This window comes from Onychomys torridus, chromosome 11 (assembly GCF_903995425.1).
Source record: "Onychomys torridus chromosome 11, mOncTor1.1, whole genome shotgun sequence".
NCBI lineage: Eukaryota > Metazoa > Chordata > Mammalia > Rodentia > Cricetidae > Onychomys > Onychomys torridus.
Window position 1 is genome coordinate 4,153,549 of NC_050453.1, and position 16,014 is coordinate 4,169,562.

Below are 16,014 nucleotides of genomic sequence, written 5' to 3' on the forward strand. Positions count from 1 at the left end.
GCTCTGGACTCATGATAGACATCAAGGAGGCCACGCCCCCGCCCCCGTTCTGCCGCTGAGCCCTGCGATTGGCTGAGGGAACTGGCATGCTTTCCCGCCCCGGCCCCCTCCGGAGCCTCGAGAGGCTAGTGGGACCCCGCGGAAGTTGTCAGTCAAACTCCTCCCTCCACCCCCCGCGAGGACCTCCCCCGGGCCGCGCGAGCGCGCACGCACGCGCACGGTGCCCCCCCTCGCCCGTCCCAGCCACCCTCTCAAGTTGTAGCAGTCGCTCGCCCGGCGTGCTCCGTGGGCGGTCGGTGGGCGCCGGGGGGAGAGCGAGGGCGACGCTCCAAGCATTGGGGCGCGGGCGGCCGCCCCGGGCGATGAGGGGTCAGCGCTGACAGCAGGGCGAGCGCTCGGCGGCGGCTCGCGGGGACCTGCGATGGAAGTGCCCCGGGAGGAGGCTCCCGGCCGGGCGGACGGCGCGGGCAGCGGCCGCTGAGGAACCGCCGGGGCTCCGCGCGCCAAGGGGACGTCCGCGAGGCGCGCCCGGGGTCCGCACCCGCGCGCTCGCCCCAGCCGTCCAAACTTCGGGCTCGCCTCCGCCCGCCCTCGGCGCCGGGCGTCAGCAACTTGTGCGGCCCGCGCGCCCCAGCCCTCCCCTCCGCCAGCCCCGGGAGGCGGCCGCGCGGCGCGGGGATGCGGCCGTGAGGCGCTGTCGGGCGGGGAGCAGCTCGCGGAGCGCGAGGGCGGCGCGGCCGGGGCCCGGGGCGCAGGGGCGCAGGCTCGCCGCGCCCGTCCCTCGCCGATTTCCCCGGCTAGCCGCGGCGAGAGGCGCCCGGCGCCGGGGTCGCGGAGATGTCGTCGCCGTCGCCACCCGCGCCAGTTGCCTGCGCCGCCATCTCGGCCTCGGAAAAAGTGGACGGCTTCACCCGGAAATCGGTGCGCAAGGCGCAGAGGCAGAAGCGCTCGCAGGGCTCGTCGCAGTTCCGCAGCCAGGGCAGCCAGCCGGAGCTGCACCCCCTGCCCCAGCTCAAAGGTAAGGCGCGCGGCGGGCCGCCCTTGGTCCGCTCTCGGGGCCAGCCCACACCCCTTCCCACCTGTGCGCTCGCCCCACCTGCCCTGCCGTGGCGACCCCAGGGTCCCTAAGGTACCTAGGCTCCCTTTCCTTATCCGGTGCTCCGGCTCCCCACTTTGCCGAGTCTCAGCCCTGGCTTACCTCCACGCTTAGCTAGTTCTTCACTTTCTCTACTTGTTCCTCGGTCGCCAGGTTCAGGGTCCGAACAAACTGCCGCTCAGTTAGCTGGCCTTTAGACATAGCTATTAAAAAAAAAAAAAGCCCAAAACCGGGACCAAGTGACATATTTTACATACTGTATCGTTCGGCGTAAATGGTGTCCCTTAGAAGACCTCAACTGTCTTTGGAGAGGTTATGAAGGAAAGAGTATTCCTTTGCACTGGAATGGGAACTTGGTTCACGGGGCTGTGCTTCCAAGGACTTTGCAAGGTTTTGTACAGTAATTCAAATTGGTATCCGTGCCTAATGCCTTGCAGGAGTGCTTGGCATTGGTTTTGGCTCACTTTCCCCAGTGGGTTTGGAGGCTTTTCACGAAGTTGTTTCCCGGTGTTCTTGCTTATTCTTTGAGAATAACTGGCTTTTGATTGAATAATTTTACGTCTTTGCCTTTTATAGCTAGATGTCATTATGGAAAGATAATTATGTTCCTAGATATTTGAGAAATTCTTGCAAACCTGATGGGAATCTAGAGAATGATTTACAAGGCCAAGAAATTAAAGGCTCATGCCTAAATAGATAAATGATCAGCAGATTTTAAAGTTCGTTTGACAAAGATCCAGCATCCTTTCAAGGCCAGTCTGGTTCTGATTTGCCTTTGGGTCGCTGATTCCTGACAGTTTGGCAAGGAGTGTAAAGAAAAGACAGTCCCAGATCAAATCAACAGTTGACCAACAACAGCTTTGGAACCCCAGTAAGACCCTACATCCATCTGCCTCCTGGGGTGCTTCTGAATCAAGGACATACCACAGCTACACTCAAACGGACTTTGAAAAGAGTTTATGTATGTTCAGTGTAACTCCTTTACTATTAACATGCTAGAATTCTTAAAATTGATAAAGCACTGTCGGAGTGCAGCCATAGCCGCCATACAATAATCCTGTCCTGCCTGTTAGGATATTGAACTACTACTCAGAGGTTTAAGTTTATACTTAATTAACAGTTATTTTATACTTTGATTGTTTTTCATTATCGTGTTATTTTTAGTTTGAAGTCTTGATACTAGCATTTTTCTTTCATATTTTAATCCACTCAAGTGAGTTGTTCTTAATGTTGTATTTATTGTCCTTACCTAATAATTGAACTTTAAACATCTGGTTAATCTCAAGAGATAAAGTTTTAATAGGTTTTGCTTTTAAAGCTGACATAAATTTATAGAATCAGTAATCATATTCTAAGTTACATGGTGTTTGGTTCAAGAAGTTACAGGTACCATAGTTGTTTTTATGTACAGAATTTGGCCATTAGTAAAAAAAAAATTGAAACTTCAGATTAATTTTAGATATTTGCATGTGTACTATTTCTCAGGGTATTCACAATAAACCGATGCTGATTCAGTTGAAGAAGTAAAACCTTTACTTGGAAATAAAACCCTCAAATAGGAAAAACTGCTTTTACTCTAGTTGTCAAAAATGCTTTGAAAAATTGAGTTGTTTTACTTGGTTCTTTGGCCGTGCCCTTAATACCACACTGTTGTATGTTTTTGCTGTCAGTAGTAGTCCCCTACCCCCATTTGTGGGTTTAGCAGAAATAACACCAGAACCCTTTAGTATGAAAGAGAATTCTTCCTGCTCTAAAATACAATCTTACTGTGGAGTGATTCAGATATCCGTGGGCATCCGAGATCTTTCAAGTATTTATATCAACCTGTTTACTCTACACTTTGTCCACACGATCTGAACTGGAAAAGTGCCAAGTAGTTTTCTCAAAAGCAGACTGTGAGTAAGGATTAACAAAACAATCCAACCTTTTCAGTTTATTTTTGCAAAATCATGTAGGTGAGTGGGTTGCATGATTTTTAATGCTGCAAATGTTCAAAATAAATAGTAAGTTCCTCTGAGAGCTAGGTACTAGAAAATAAAATTAGGAACATTATATGTGAATCACCTTTCCTGGCCTTGAAATGTATGTTCATTTAAGATGTAATTTTTTTCACCTAAAACTTACTTGATAATGAACAATTAGGAAACTTGTCATTTAAAATAGGTAGTCTTTCAGTGTGTTTAGTCTGTTTTATTTTAAATTTCTGGAAGGATTGCTTTGGTACCATAGCTGATTCCGTACATGTATATAACAGCTTAGTATTTAAAATGATTATCTTTAAAGAGACAAAACAACACTAACCAACCAGTGTTGTCCATGACAACTGGAACAACCTGAAACTGTGTATTGTTAAACCTGTTCTCTGCCTTTTCACACCTACAATGGTAATGCTGTTACGATGTTATTTGACAGTCTAGGGCTCAGTGTATTTTCACAAATATCTTTCTTTGGTTGACACTAGTAACTTTTTATTTAGGAGAAAGCTGAGACTTAAACTGGTTAGTTTAAGTCTGACTTTGGGAGTCTGGTCAAAAGTCAGTATTTTTACCATAACTCATTTTACATAAAGTTAAAGTAGTATGGTTGAGAAAGTCAGGTCAGTTAGTTCAGGGTGAAAAGAAAGTTTTTGATATGAGTTATTTTCCTTATCTGAAAAGTGGGAATAACACTATCCTAGGATTGGAAGGATTAAGTGAAACAATTAAATACCTAAAAATAAGCAAAGAATGCTAGCTCCCATTCCCTTTTGTGTTTGAGAATCCAGATTACTATATATTAATATTTTATTAATTATATTTTTATTAACTTTATATATATTTTGGTTTTTCGAGACAGGGTTTCTCTGTGTAGCTTTGCGCCTTTCCTGGAACTCACTTGGTAGCCTAGGCTGGCCTCGAACTCAAAGATTCGCCTGGCTCTGCCTCCCAAGTACTGGGATTAAAGTCGTGCGCCACTACCGTCCGGCTAAAAAATATTTTTTAATGAAGAATTACTAATAGTACTTCAATGTAAACTTTCCCAGAATATTATTTTTAATTATGTATATGTGCATGTGAGTACAAGAGTCTTCAGAACCCAGAGTTGGACTGACACGTAGTTATGAGCGACTCTGACATAGGTGCTCAGAACTGAACTGGGGTCCTCTGGAGCAGTACATGCTTTTAACCTAGGAGTCATCTCTCCAGCCTGGAGTAATAAGGTTTTTGTCTATTTGTTTGTTTGTTTGTTTTACCAAAAAAGGGATCAAATTAGTTGTATGACTATACAGATTTGTATTTCTCCTGGAATAAAATTAGTAAACAGCAAGGAGCAGAAACTGATTTTGAGATTGAATTCCTTTTAAGATGAGGTGAAGAGGGTCTGGAGAGATGGTTCAGTGGTTAAGAGCACTGACTCTTCTGGAGGACCCAGGTTCTGATCCCAGCACTCACATGGTGGTTCACAACCATCTATAACTCCAGTTCCAGGGGATTCAATGCCCTCCTCTGGCCTGTGAGGACACCAGGCACATAAGTGGTACACAGACATACACTCATGCAATTTAAATAAATAAAATTTTAAAAAGACAAGGTAGAGAACTTTCCAACAATCATTCAGTTTCATTGTTGATCTCTGAAGGACCGAGGCCAGAACATAGCTGCTGATTGAAGGAGCTTGCTTAGTATTAGGGGAAATGTATGTGCTTGTTTTGTTCAGGATGTGGTCTTCTGAGTTAATTATGACATAATTGGTTTTTTAGTTATCTTGATTTGGGGAGGGGCACACTGCTACTACTCATTTACTTTTAGGTTCCTGGATATTCACAAGTTATTATCCCATCCAAACAACACCTTTGTAGTTAGGAAAACACTAAGGTAAAGTTGAAATTCATCTGAATAAGCTGAGGAGTGTTTTCTTTTTTCTTTTCTTTTTCTTTCTTTCTTTCTTTCTTCTTCTTCTTCTTTTTTTTTTTTTTTTGAGATAGTTTCTCTGTGTAGCTTTGGAGCCTAACCTGGAATTTGCTTTGTAGACCAAGCTTGCCTCAAATTCACAGAGATCCACCTGCCTGTGAGAAATGTTTTAATGATTTATAACATTTAGTTATTTTAGGACTGTTTTGACTATTGTCATATCCCTTCTAGAAGATATAATTAATTTTTTTTTTTTTTTACTTTTTAAGAATATACTTAATATAATGTCTAATGCTAGTATTCACATGAGGACAGCCTTTCTCCTTTAAGGCTGACATCTGCAGAATTCCTATTTAGGATCATATCCCCTTCCTCCCATTTTTGGTTGTCTTTCTTAATTTAATTTTGGATTATTTTTGGAAGCATCTAACTGGGTAAAGTGATAATCCAGGAAAATATATCTAGCAAATTGGTGAGGCCATTGGGGTAAGCACTGTCCTGTAAATAGCAGATTTGAATTGTCTTCCCGCTTCAGTGATGACTCACAGTTGCTTTGGGGTGAGCTGTTTAACTATAAATGGATGGTTTTCACCAGAAAGAAAACATTCTCCTTGATACAGGTACTGTGGTAGTTGGTCTTTATTATTGCTCCTTTAAGTTTTATAGACAAAGGCTTAGCTACAAAATTATACATTTGGGAAATAATAAGTTTTGTATTTTGTTTTGTTTTCCAATTTAGCTTTTAACATTGTAGCATCTGGGGTAAAGTCCAGTTTAGCTTTGTTTCTATGTATTGAGTACTCTGTGGCACACACTTGGAAAGCTTAAAATAAACCCATACCTGGCCCCTATTCCTCAGTCTGTGTTAATCGTCTAAGGTGGGATCCATGCATGTTTATTTTTTTAAACTCCCAGGGTGATTCTCATGGGCAGTTAGCAGTCAGGGCCGAGCGTCACTAGTATAGTATCAGGCATCTGCTGGTGTAATTCATTAACTGAGCTTTGTCTTTCCCTCTGATCCTCATGGCTACTTATACTTAGCCCCTTAGCTTTGGTGCCCTCACTTCACCTTCTGGTATTTACAACTCACTCTCTTAACTCTGCTGCCCCCTGTGGCCAGCTAATCAGCTGCTTTTCTAAAGGGGAAAATGTGGGCCTCTGGAGTTTTCATATGATGAGGGATTCTTTTAGATCTTGCTTTATTTATTTATGAAATGAAAGCCCAACTATTGTCATTCAGTGCTAGATAATCAGACCTTTACTTTAGTTTTTTAAGAGCTGAGAATTGAATAGGCAAGAATTGAGAACATATGATAAAGGTTGGCCTAGCTTTAGCCCAATCTTTTAGGATCACAGATGATGATGCCAGTCACTTTGGTGTAACAAACTGATGTCTTCAGTGTCCTGGGTATAGAATAGGGTGTAATGGTGGTGTACACGTTTAACCCCACCACTCTGGAGTCAAACAGCTCTCTGGGAGTTTGAGGCCATCCTGGTCCACATAGCAAATTCCAGGCCAATCAAGACTGCACAGTGGACCTGCCTCTTTTTCTTTTTCTTTTTCTTTTTTTTAGGTAATGGGAAAATGAACTGTTGAATTTAACTGTTTGGATCGTGCCTTATATTTATATCAAATATTTTCTTTCAGAGAGTTTTCATGTTAACGTTTAACTTAATCTTGACCATAGCTTTTTGTGAAAGGTAGCAGTGAGGATCCAGAGCCACTCTTAATCCATTTTCCTAGTTTATCTTTGACCTTTCTGTTGACCACTTTGAATAATACTAGCATTTGTTGATTTGTTACTGGTGAATGTTCAGTTGGCGTGTGGTAGTTTTCTCCCTAGACTGAAATGTAAATTTTGTTTTGCAAAAGTGGATGTCATTATCTCCCCCACTCCAAAAAAAAAGCTCATAGTACCAAATGCAGAATAATGAATGTCATGTAGACAAAGTCAGTATTTTGGTAAAATTCCCCTTGGTTGTCTTAGTCACCTACCTTCAATATTCAATATTGACTATCAGAGACCCATTCTCTTTTATTTGCCTTTTGTTTTAACATATTTATGCTTAAAACAGGCTAAGTAAATGAATTCTGATTTCTTAGTGCTTTCTAGTAAAGAGTAAATATGGGTTCAACTTGGTTTTTGTGTAAGAGCTGCTGAAGTGAGCACAGTAAACACTAGATTAAAACAAAGGTATTTGTTCTTTGTGTTTTGACATAGTGTGAGCTGTATAATACTGGTTGTTCTAAGAAAGCAGTTGTATACAGTTGTGTGGAAAAGTACTACAGGTTTGACTTAGATATGAACTTACATGTATTTAAATTTTGATAAAGAGAAATAGTTTATATTAATTTTTCTTTTTATTTCTTTGTGTGTGTGAGAGAGAGAGAGAGGAGGGGGAGGGGGGGAGGGAGGGAGGAAGGATATCTCACTGTGTAGCCTGGACTGATCTCAGACTCATTACTATGTAGCCCAATCTGGACTTGAACTCATATCCTCCTTCCTCTCAAGTGATGGGATTACAGGCCTGTACTACCATGCCCCTGTACTGCCATGCCCCTGCACCACCACGCCCCTGCACCGTCATGCCCAGCTAGTTTATATTAATTTCTAAATTCAAGGTGCAGCCTTGAAGGAAATAAAAGAAACAGATTTAAAATGTATAATTACTTTTAGTGCATTATTATGTAACAAGAAACCTAATTGCTGAAAGTTTGACATGGCAGGCTGGGTTTCTGTAAAACAGTCTACTTGTCTGAGCAGGATAATTGACTAATAAGCAGGTTCAGAACTTTTTTTCATGTATATATGTTTGAACTCTTCCCTGAAGGAATTTGTTTATATGAGCCTTTTGAGTGAGTAATGAAAAAATTTCAAAATCCTATCATTTTGATTCACATTTCCTTAAACGTGCTGGGTTTTATTTAGTCATGCCTGTTGTGCTGTAGTTTGTAGGTTTGCATGGTCTGAGAGAGCCTAGTCTAACTTGGATATGGACGGACGGAAGATTTCTTGGGGTCACAGTCCTAGAATAGCTGAGCTAACTCACCTTCTGCCCCCGTGAGGTGCTGGGCAGGAAGGCCTCGTCCCTCAGAAGTCGTTCTCTTGAGTCTCCTTTGGGAAGTAATTTCACTTTTGTAATAAAAAATAGCCTTCTAGTTACTTCATCAGAGAATCTCTTAAATAGGGAGGCGAGTGTGGGTTTGACACCGTCTAGATGGGGCTGGAGAGATAGCTGAGTGGTTAAGAGCTCTTGCGAAGGACCAGATTTGGTTCCCGGCACCCATATGGCAGCTCACAAATGTCTGTAATTCCAAAGGTACTAGCTGTGCACGTGGTACACATACATATGTAGAGTCACACACTCATCATGTAAAAATAAATCCTATGTGAATAAAAATAGTATAGGTCATGACTAGAGGTTAAGTGCCTGAAAGAAGAACTTTTTAATAACTGGGCTTAGAACTTGAAGTTCAGGAATATCAAATGTCAAAACTTGATTCCCCCCCCCCCAAATGTATACTTTGTCTGATCAAGGATGGTCTAAAATGATAGTTATTATCAGAAGCCAAGCAGTATTTGAAGTCATTATTAATTATTTCCTCGCAGTTAATAAAAGTGAAAAATATGACAATTGTTTTTATAACCCTAAAGTTAGCAAAGCTGGAGTGATTTTCTAAAACATAATTTTTCAGACAGACTTCTAAAGATAAACATCTGTTGAAGTTATAAGTAAAATAAGATAAAACTTTTGCAGAACTGTGTGTCTGATAAAAAACCCTTACCACTGCCTTTCTTTGAAAAGAGTCTGCTTGCCTGATATGAACTTTGCTTAAAAAAATTTTTTTTTCTCCCTCTGGTTTCCATGGTACTTAAAATTTACATGAACCATTATGGAGATTAAAATGTTACCTACGTAAATTAAACAATAAATGCTTTTTCTTTTTAAATTAATCCTATTTAGTAGCTTATGGTGGGTAAAGAATACATCCCTTTAAGAAGTTTCAGTGAGTTTGCTAAGTATTGGGATGTCAGGAAAGTGCAAGAGACCCAGCCTAATTTTATTATGGAAGGAGAGAAAAAAAGAAACCTTCCTGGAGAACGAGATCAACTGAGACCTGTGGCTAGGAGAGCTAGGCAAAGATGGATGGAGCCTAAGACCCACTCATCAGACAGCATGAGCAGCCCACAGATGAGCACAGCACATTTGAGGATTGCCAGCTTTTGTGTGCTTAGAGAAGACACCATAGCGGCAGTTCGGTGCAATCATTACACTGCGTTTATAGCTGACTGTTGTGAGGAATGTGGGGGATGAGAATAAGGTACTGATTGTAACCTGCACATGAGATATGAAAACAGCTTTCCTAATGGAGATGGGGTGGTGTCTCAGACAAGAGAACTTGGAAGTCAAGAACGGTACGGTTTTTTACTGAATAACTACCATATGATAGCGGTTTGTCAGTAGTAGTCCAGGCTAGCCTCAGACTCAACAGTCCTGCCTGCTTTAGCCGTCTCAGTGATGATATACACCACCTCACCCAGCAAAAACAGTTTACTGCGAGACACGTCAGATTTGTGGAAAGAAAAAAAACACTTTCATTGTTGTTTTTGTTGGTAGTGCTTTAAAAAAAAAAAACTTGTTTTTTTGTTTTGAGATAGGGTCACACTATAGTACAGGCTGGCCTAAAACTCATGGTGATCTGCCTTAGCCTTCCAAGTACTAAAATTACCAGCGTGAGCCACCATGCTAGGCAACATGTACATTATGATAGTAATTTGGGAGTCTTTAGCTTGTCAGTGGCTTTGAAGCAATGGGAGTTGAAGCAGTTGTTCAGTGGAAATCTGTAGACTAAGAGGCCAGACACGCTGACATCTAGAGGCGAGAGAGACAATGTGTGCATGGCACCAATGCACCAAGGTAAGAGAGTCTTAGTAAGGGGGCAGCAGAGTGAGTAGGAACAGAAAAATGGATGAGTCAAGTAAGAACTAAAGCTTGCCGTGCTTTTGGCAGTCTTCCTTCTGGTGTCATTGGTTATTTTGGGCATTTCAGAGGGTTGATAGACTTCAGTGAAGTACTTGTAGGGTAAAGATTAAGTAGAAATTGTGTAAGTACAGTCAATAAGTAAGGGAAATCCTTCAGAAAGTTTGGCAGACATATATGTGTGTCTCTCTGTGTGTATTTGTTCATTTAAATATTGGCTAGAGAGATGGTTCAGTGGTTAAGATCACTGGCTGCTCTTTCACAGGCCTGGGGTTTATATCCCAGCTCCCACAGAGCAGCAAACAACAGTTCTTAACTCCAGTTCCAGAGGATCTTCTGGCCTCCACAGGCACCAGGCACACATGTGGTGTACAGACATACATGCAAGCCAAACACCAATACACATTAAAAAAAAAAGTCTTTAAAAGTGTGTATTGTAGCTGCAGAGGGGAGAGTGGATTATAGCAGATCAAGGATTTAAGAGGGGAAGGCCCACTCAAGAGTTTTTTTGTTTTTGTTTTGTTTTTTTTTTTTAAACAGGCTAGGTAAGGCATGATAAACCATCCATAACGGTAGCTGCAGAAGTAGAAAGAGGTTTATTTGAAGTACATTATAGATAGGACTTGTTAATTGTTTGAGGTGGGATGAGATAGAAAGGGGAGGGTGGGTCATCCTGAGGTATGTTTTATCCTGGACACTTGACTGAATGCCACCACTGAGGAGTATGCTGGAAAAGGACCTAAGTAGGGAGGGAAGATCCAGTTTATTTTGTAAATTTAAATTTGAGATCCTTTAGGAAATACATTTCCAAATATCAAAAAGACCTTTGGATTTTTTGTTACGTATATTTCTGTGTGTGTGTCTTTCGAGTACACACATAGTGCAGGATTTCCTTGGTGTGTTAGTAGAGGGAGATGATATGCTGGGAGAATTGAATGAGTTATTTAATTGCCTGCTTTGTACCTTTAGACTATGTGCTGTGAAATCTGATGCCTGTATCTTCCTACACAGCATTTAGAGCCTGCCATATTGTTTATTGTGTGAAATAATTAAGCAAAAGCTATTATTAAGTCAATCTAAAGAAAAACACTTTGTATCATGTTATAGTTAACAATTTTAATATATATTTTATATCTTATATATTTATGCAAATTATATATTTGATATATATTTTGTAACATGTTTTATAACTGTCAGTTATTTTTCTATTGCTATAAAGAGACACCATGAACAAGGCAACTAATAGAAGAAAGAGTTTATTAGGAATTTATAGTTTCATAGAATTAAGAGTTCACTACCATCATGTGTGAACATGGCAGAAGGCCACCACCTAGCTGGAGGTGGGGGTGGGGGGAGAACACTATCTGGGAATGGCATGGGCTTTTGAAACTCAAAGGCCAACGCCAGCGACATGTCCTTCAACAAGGCCACTCCTCCCAATCCTCAGTTCCACCATCTGGGGACCAGATGTTCCAACATGTGGGCCTATGGGGCAGCTGCTCTCATTCAACCACCACATTAACTGAGTAATGTGTAGATATACCAACATTTTTACCATTTTGTAGATAAAGAAACCAAACCCTAGGTTAGGTTGTGTTCTATGCTGGTCACTTACAGTCTAATCTTCTCAGTTGGTTGTTAATTCCTTCTCTGTAGTGTTAACCTGAAGATGTATGTTGACTGTATTAAAGTAAAATTTAGCACCCTGTTTTCTTCTGTGCAAGAGAAAGACTTGTGGTTGAAAACTTTCCAAGAAAGCTGCTGGTTTCTTAGATGCTAGACAAGTGGCCCATTAATATTTAACACTGTATTCACTGCTCTTAAATAACCTAAAATTTGTTCTAAAATAACTGAGAACATTTGCTTTATGAACAAATCCTGATAAATAACTGTTGATGGTACAGCACATGTGTGACGCAAATAGAGTTGTAATCGGAGTCACCAGTCACTCCAGGATACAGTGACCTGTTCCAGAACTGTTGATAAACTTCACCTGTTTACCTCTCTTTTGGAAGTGCTGTCTGTAAGATTTTTGAATTTTCTTACACTGTAGCCGCATTAGTGTAGCTCGTCTTTCCTATTGGTTTCCCCCAGTTTGAAAGCTGGAAGTAAAGTGGGATGAGAAAACGGAGATTTGCATGTAAACCTAATAAGGAAAATTCATCAAACATTTCACTAATTTTAGTCTCCTAAGGTTTCCAGAGGGGATAAAATTGGACAGTTATGTATCATCTCTTTAAGTAGTGTTCCAGATGCATCTGTGCCTGCATTAAGTCAGCAAGCCATAACTGGAATGTAAACTACAACTAGAGTAGCAGGTGTAACAACGAAATGCTTCTAGGTGAGTTTGAAGTCCTGTTTCCTTCCAGGGAAATTCCAGTCATGCACTAGGAGAGGGGAAATAGCTCAGCTTTCCTTAGCTGACCAGCCACAGGTCTGCCAGGGATGGGGTTGGTGCTTCATTTGGCTGGTATCTGGTGTTGGTGTGGTCACCTGGATGACCCTGCACACACTTGGAAACTTGTTTTTAGTTCTAGAGCAGTAATGACTAATTTAAGATATAATACTTACTAGGAGTCATAATGAGTCTCAGTTTTCATTGTTTTCTGAAATAAACTCATTTCAAGAATACACAGTGAGAAATATCCTTCTTAACTACCCTGTGTCTTTGTGCCTTTATTTTTTTTAAGAGCTTGTAGATTGTTAAAAACAAAACTCCCTATTGAGAGCAAACCTCCAGTTTAACCTCTCATCCTCTTCTGTCAATGGGACCAGTGACGCTGGGTTGTTCACTCCATGCTTTAACTTCACAGTTCGGGGTTGATTCTGAATAAAGTAGTATTTCTAGAAATACTGAGTTGGGTCATTTGAAAGCTTGGTTATAAATTTCACTACGAGGGCTGTTGAGAAGGTTCAGCAGGCAGAAAGTGCTTGACGCTACGCCTAACGCCCTGCATTGGGAGTTGTCCTCTGGTTCTCACCTGCACCCCACACCCTGAGAGCACATCCTCAGTCTAAAATGAATAAATGTTAAATAAATAAATTACACTAACTAAAAGGAAGTTTCTTTTTTAAATCTTTACTTACTTACTTATTTACATATTTGTATGCATATGTGTGCACTCCAGGCATGCCTTGGAACAAATGGAGGTCAAAGGGCAACTTGTGAGAGTTGGTCCTTCTACTGTGTTAGTTCTGGGGATTTGACTCAGGTTGTCAGGCTTAGCAAGTGTCTTTACCTGATGAACTGTCTTTCTGGCTCAGAAATAGTTTTTTTTAATCTTTTCATTTTTAATTTTTTGTAGTGTAGTACTATGAGTACTGTTTCTAAGAGTCTTGTTTTAGGAGTTTATACATGGGTCTATTGAAAGAGTTCAGTTAAATCCATCATTTTCCCAGAAACTCGATGAACTATCCGTAGGTTTCTACTCTCAGCCATCACCTGAGAGCCAGTCTGTGATGGTAGAAGGAGTGGATGTAGAGCTGTGGTGCTGATGTAGATCTGGACCCCTGGAAAAGAAGGCAGCGCTCTCTGAACACAGTAGCAGGTGTTTCTTAAGAGCTGTGTAGGAATCAGCAGGAGGGAGATTTCCTCCCAGCCATTGAAGTAAGAGAGCTACAGCTGCCTTAGCCTTCCTCGTCATCTGTAAAGATCTACTTAACATTTCTTGGTCCTTAAAAGTCCCTCGAACAACTGTTTTGTGAGTCGCAGGTTTGTAGTCAAATGAGATTAAGGAGACACAAGTTTTCCATTTATTCTCCCAAGAGACAGTTGTCAGCAATGAGCTTGTTGATTTCTACAGCCACAGGGCTATGTAACGTGTCCAGTAGCTCACCTTGTTCTTGGTGCTTTATCGGAAGTGATACTTGACATTCAAAAGGTAATATGTAATTAATTTCCCTCCCTCCTTCCTCCTTCTCTCCCTTTCTTGATTGGGTTATGTAGCCCAGGATAGCCTGGAGCTCTCCATTCTCCTGCCCAGCCTTCAAAATATTAAGATTATAGTCGTGTGCCACCTTACCCAGATTCTAGTTATTTTTTTTGGAATAAAAACTAATTAGTATGCTTCTATAACAATAGTTACAGGTACACTTATATTTGAATGGTAATTAAAGCTGTTGTAAGGGTTTGGACAGTATTCCAGTGTTGTTTTATGAATATACACTTATATATTAAAATACCAGACTGATAGTGTGCATGTTAAAGTTTCCTGAAGTGTGATGTCTGTACATCTTTCCCACTGTTTTCAGTTGTAATGAAATCACAGACTCTTAACTAAGTCGTAGTTCTGAGACATTTGTTAATAAATACAAGCATTTCCCTTGTTCCTTTGCTAGTGCCTGATCTCTAGTTTTAGATAAAAGCTAGATCATGCTCTTAGTTTTAATGTTCTCAGATATTGCCAAAAAAGCTACATGTCCTATATCCTGTGTCAGTCTCTTAAATTAGAATTCTGGACCACACCCTCAGCATGCCACTGAATGGTGGTGCTGGGTTGCTATGATACTGTGCTTGTTCTATAATTTGTAGCATGAATCCTATATGAGATGTTAGTTTAGATTTCAAATAATTGAGCAGCAGTTACTGGAGATATGGTTTATAAAATTATCTTATTACAAATTATGCATGCCCTTTCAAATATTCATTATTAAACACAACCTAACAAATGAAAAACTTGAAATAGCTTGATTGTAGCTGGGTTTCTCACACTGACTATAAGGAAGATGGTGAAGAGGAAGAGAGCTTTAAGATAGGCTATTCAAGTATCAGTGTTCCTTTCCCCTGGCAGCAGCCATCGAGTGGGCCAAGATGAGTGCATGCAAACACATCCAGGAGCTATGGAAGGAGAAGCAGGCTGATGTGATGCACTTCTGAGGGTTCACTGCTGTCAATACTGCCAGGTCTCTGTGCTGCACAGGGATCCCCACCCTACCAGACCAGATCAAGTTCGTAGGCTGATGCAAAACCAAACAAGGTTATGTCATATACAGGATTCGCCTAGCTCCTTCAGTCTGTTGCTTAGGAGAGGTGGATGCCACTATGGGGCTTTGAGAGTTCCTACTAGGCTGGTGAAGATTCCACATACAGATTCTTTGAGGTTATCCTCATGGGTCCATCCCATAAAGCTATCAGCAGGAGCACTGATAGCTGTGGATCACCACACCCATCCACAAGCTCAGAGAGGTGCATGGCTGACATCTGCAGGCCAAAAGAGCTGTGGCCTTGAAAGGGCCACAAGTTCTCCCATACTGCTCTCCACATGCAGCCTGGAGAAGGAGCATTTCTTTCCAGCTCCACCATTCCGATAGCTAATACATGCAATGTACGTAAACTTCATACCCAATAAACAATCTGTGACAGTCAAAAAAAGAAAAGAAAAAAACCAGTGTTCTTAGGCTTAGTGTTTGAAACCTTGAGAGGTGAGAATATCGATTAGACTTTCTGCTGAGTTGCACTTGAGATAGTCCCAGCAATACCACATTATAGGGCCAATTCTAAATCATATCTCTGTAGTAGTTGATTTTACTGTTTTGAGACAGGGTCTCACTGTTTGCTCTGCTATCCTGAAACTCACTATGTAGACCAGGCTGGCCTTAAACTCAGAGATTTACCTCCTTCTGCCTCTTTTGTGCTGGGATTAAAGGCGTGTGCCACCACATCCAGCTTCACTAATTTTTATCAGTTTGTCAAACTGTTCTACAGACCAATCCTATGTGGCCATTCACACGTTTTTATTATATCTTTATTTTATTTGTTGATTTTTGGGTTCTTATTTATGGGTCCTTACAAGTTTTTACTGAATCCAATTTAATATTATAGAGATACTGTAAAGATTAAAGAGGAAATCTAAGCATGTGTTCTATCTATGTTTGTGGCGGACTGAAATGTATATGACTTCATCAAGGACATAACTACAGTTGATCTTTAAACTTTACTGTCTCTCAGTAATGTTAGGTATTTGATAGGAAAATATTTGAGAGTCTAGGACTGGACTACATTTTAAATTTACAGGGCTGAGGATATAGCTCACTTGGTACAGTACT

The 16,014-nt window shown here is 41.2% G+C and overlaps 1 protein-coding gene and 1 pseudogene across 1 annotated transcript in view; both read left to right on the forward strand.

The window, feature by feature from the left end:
- The first annotated feature begins 204 nt into the window (after positions 1-204).
- Positions 205-16,014, forward strand: part of Ppp2r5a (protein phosphatase 2 regulatory subunit B'alpha) — a 46,016-nt gene continuing 30,206 nt past the window's right edge. Inside the window, exon 1 of the mRNA XM_036202315.1 lies at positions 205-1,018. Coding sequence (XP_036058208.1) covers positions 838-1,018 — 181 coding nt within the window. The 5' untranslated portion in view covers positions 205-837. The remainder of the gene's footprint in view (positions 1,019-16,014) is intronic.
- LOC118592985 lies at positions 14,780-15,283 on the forward strand (annotated as a pseudogene).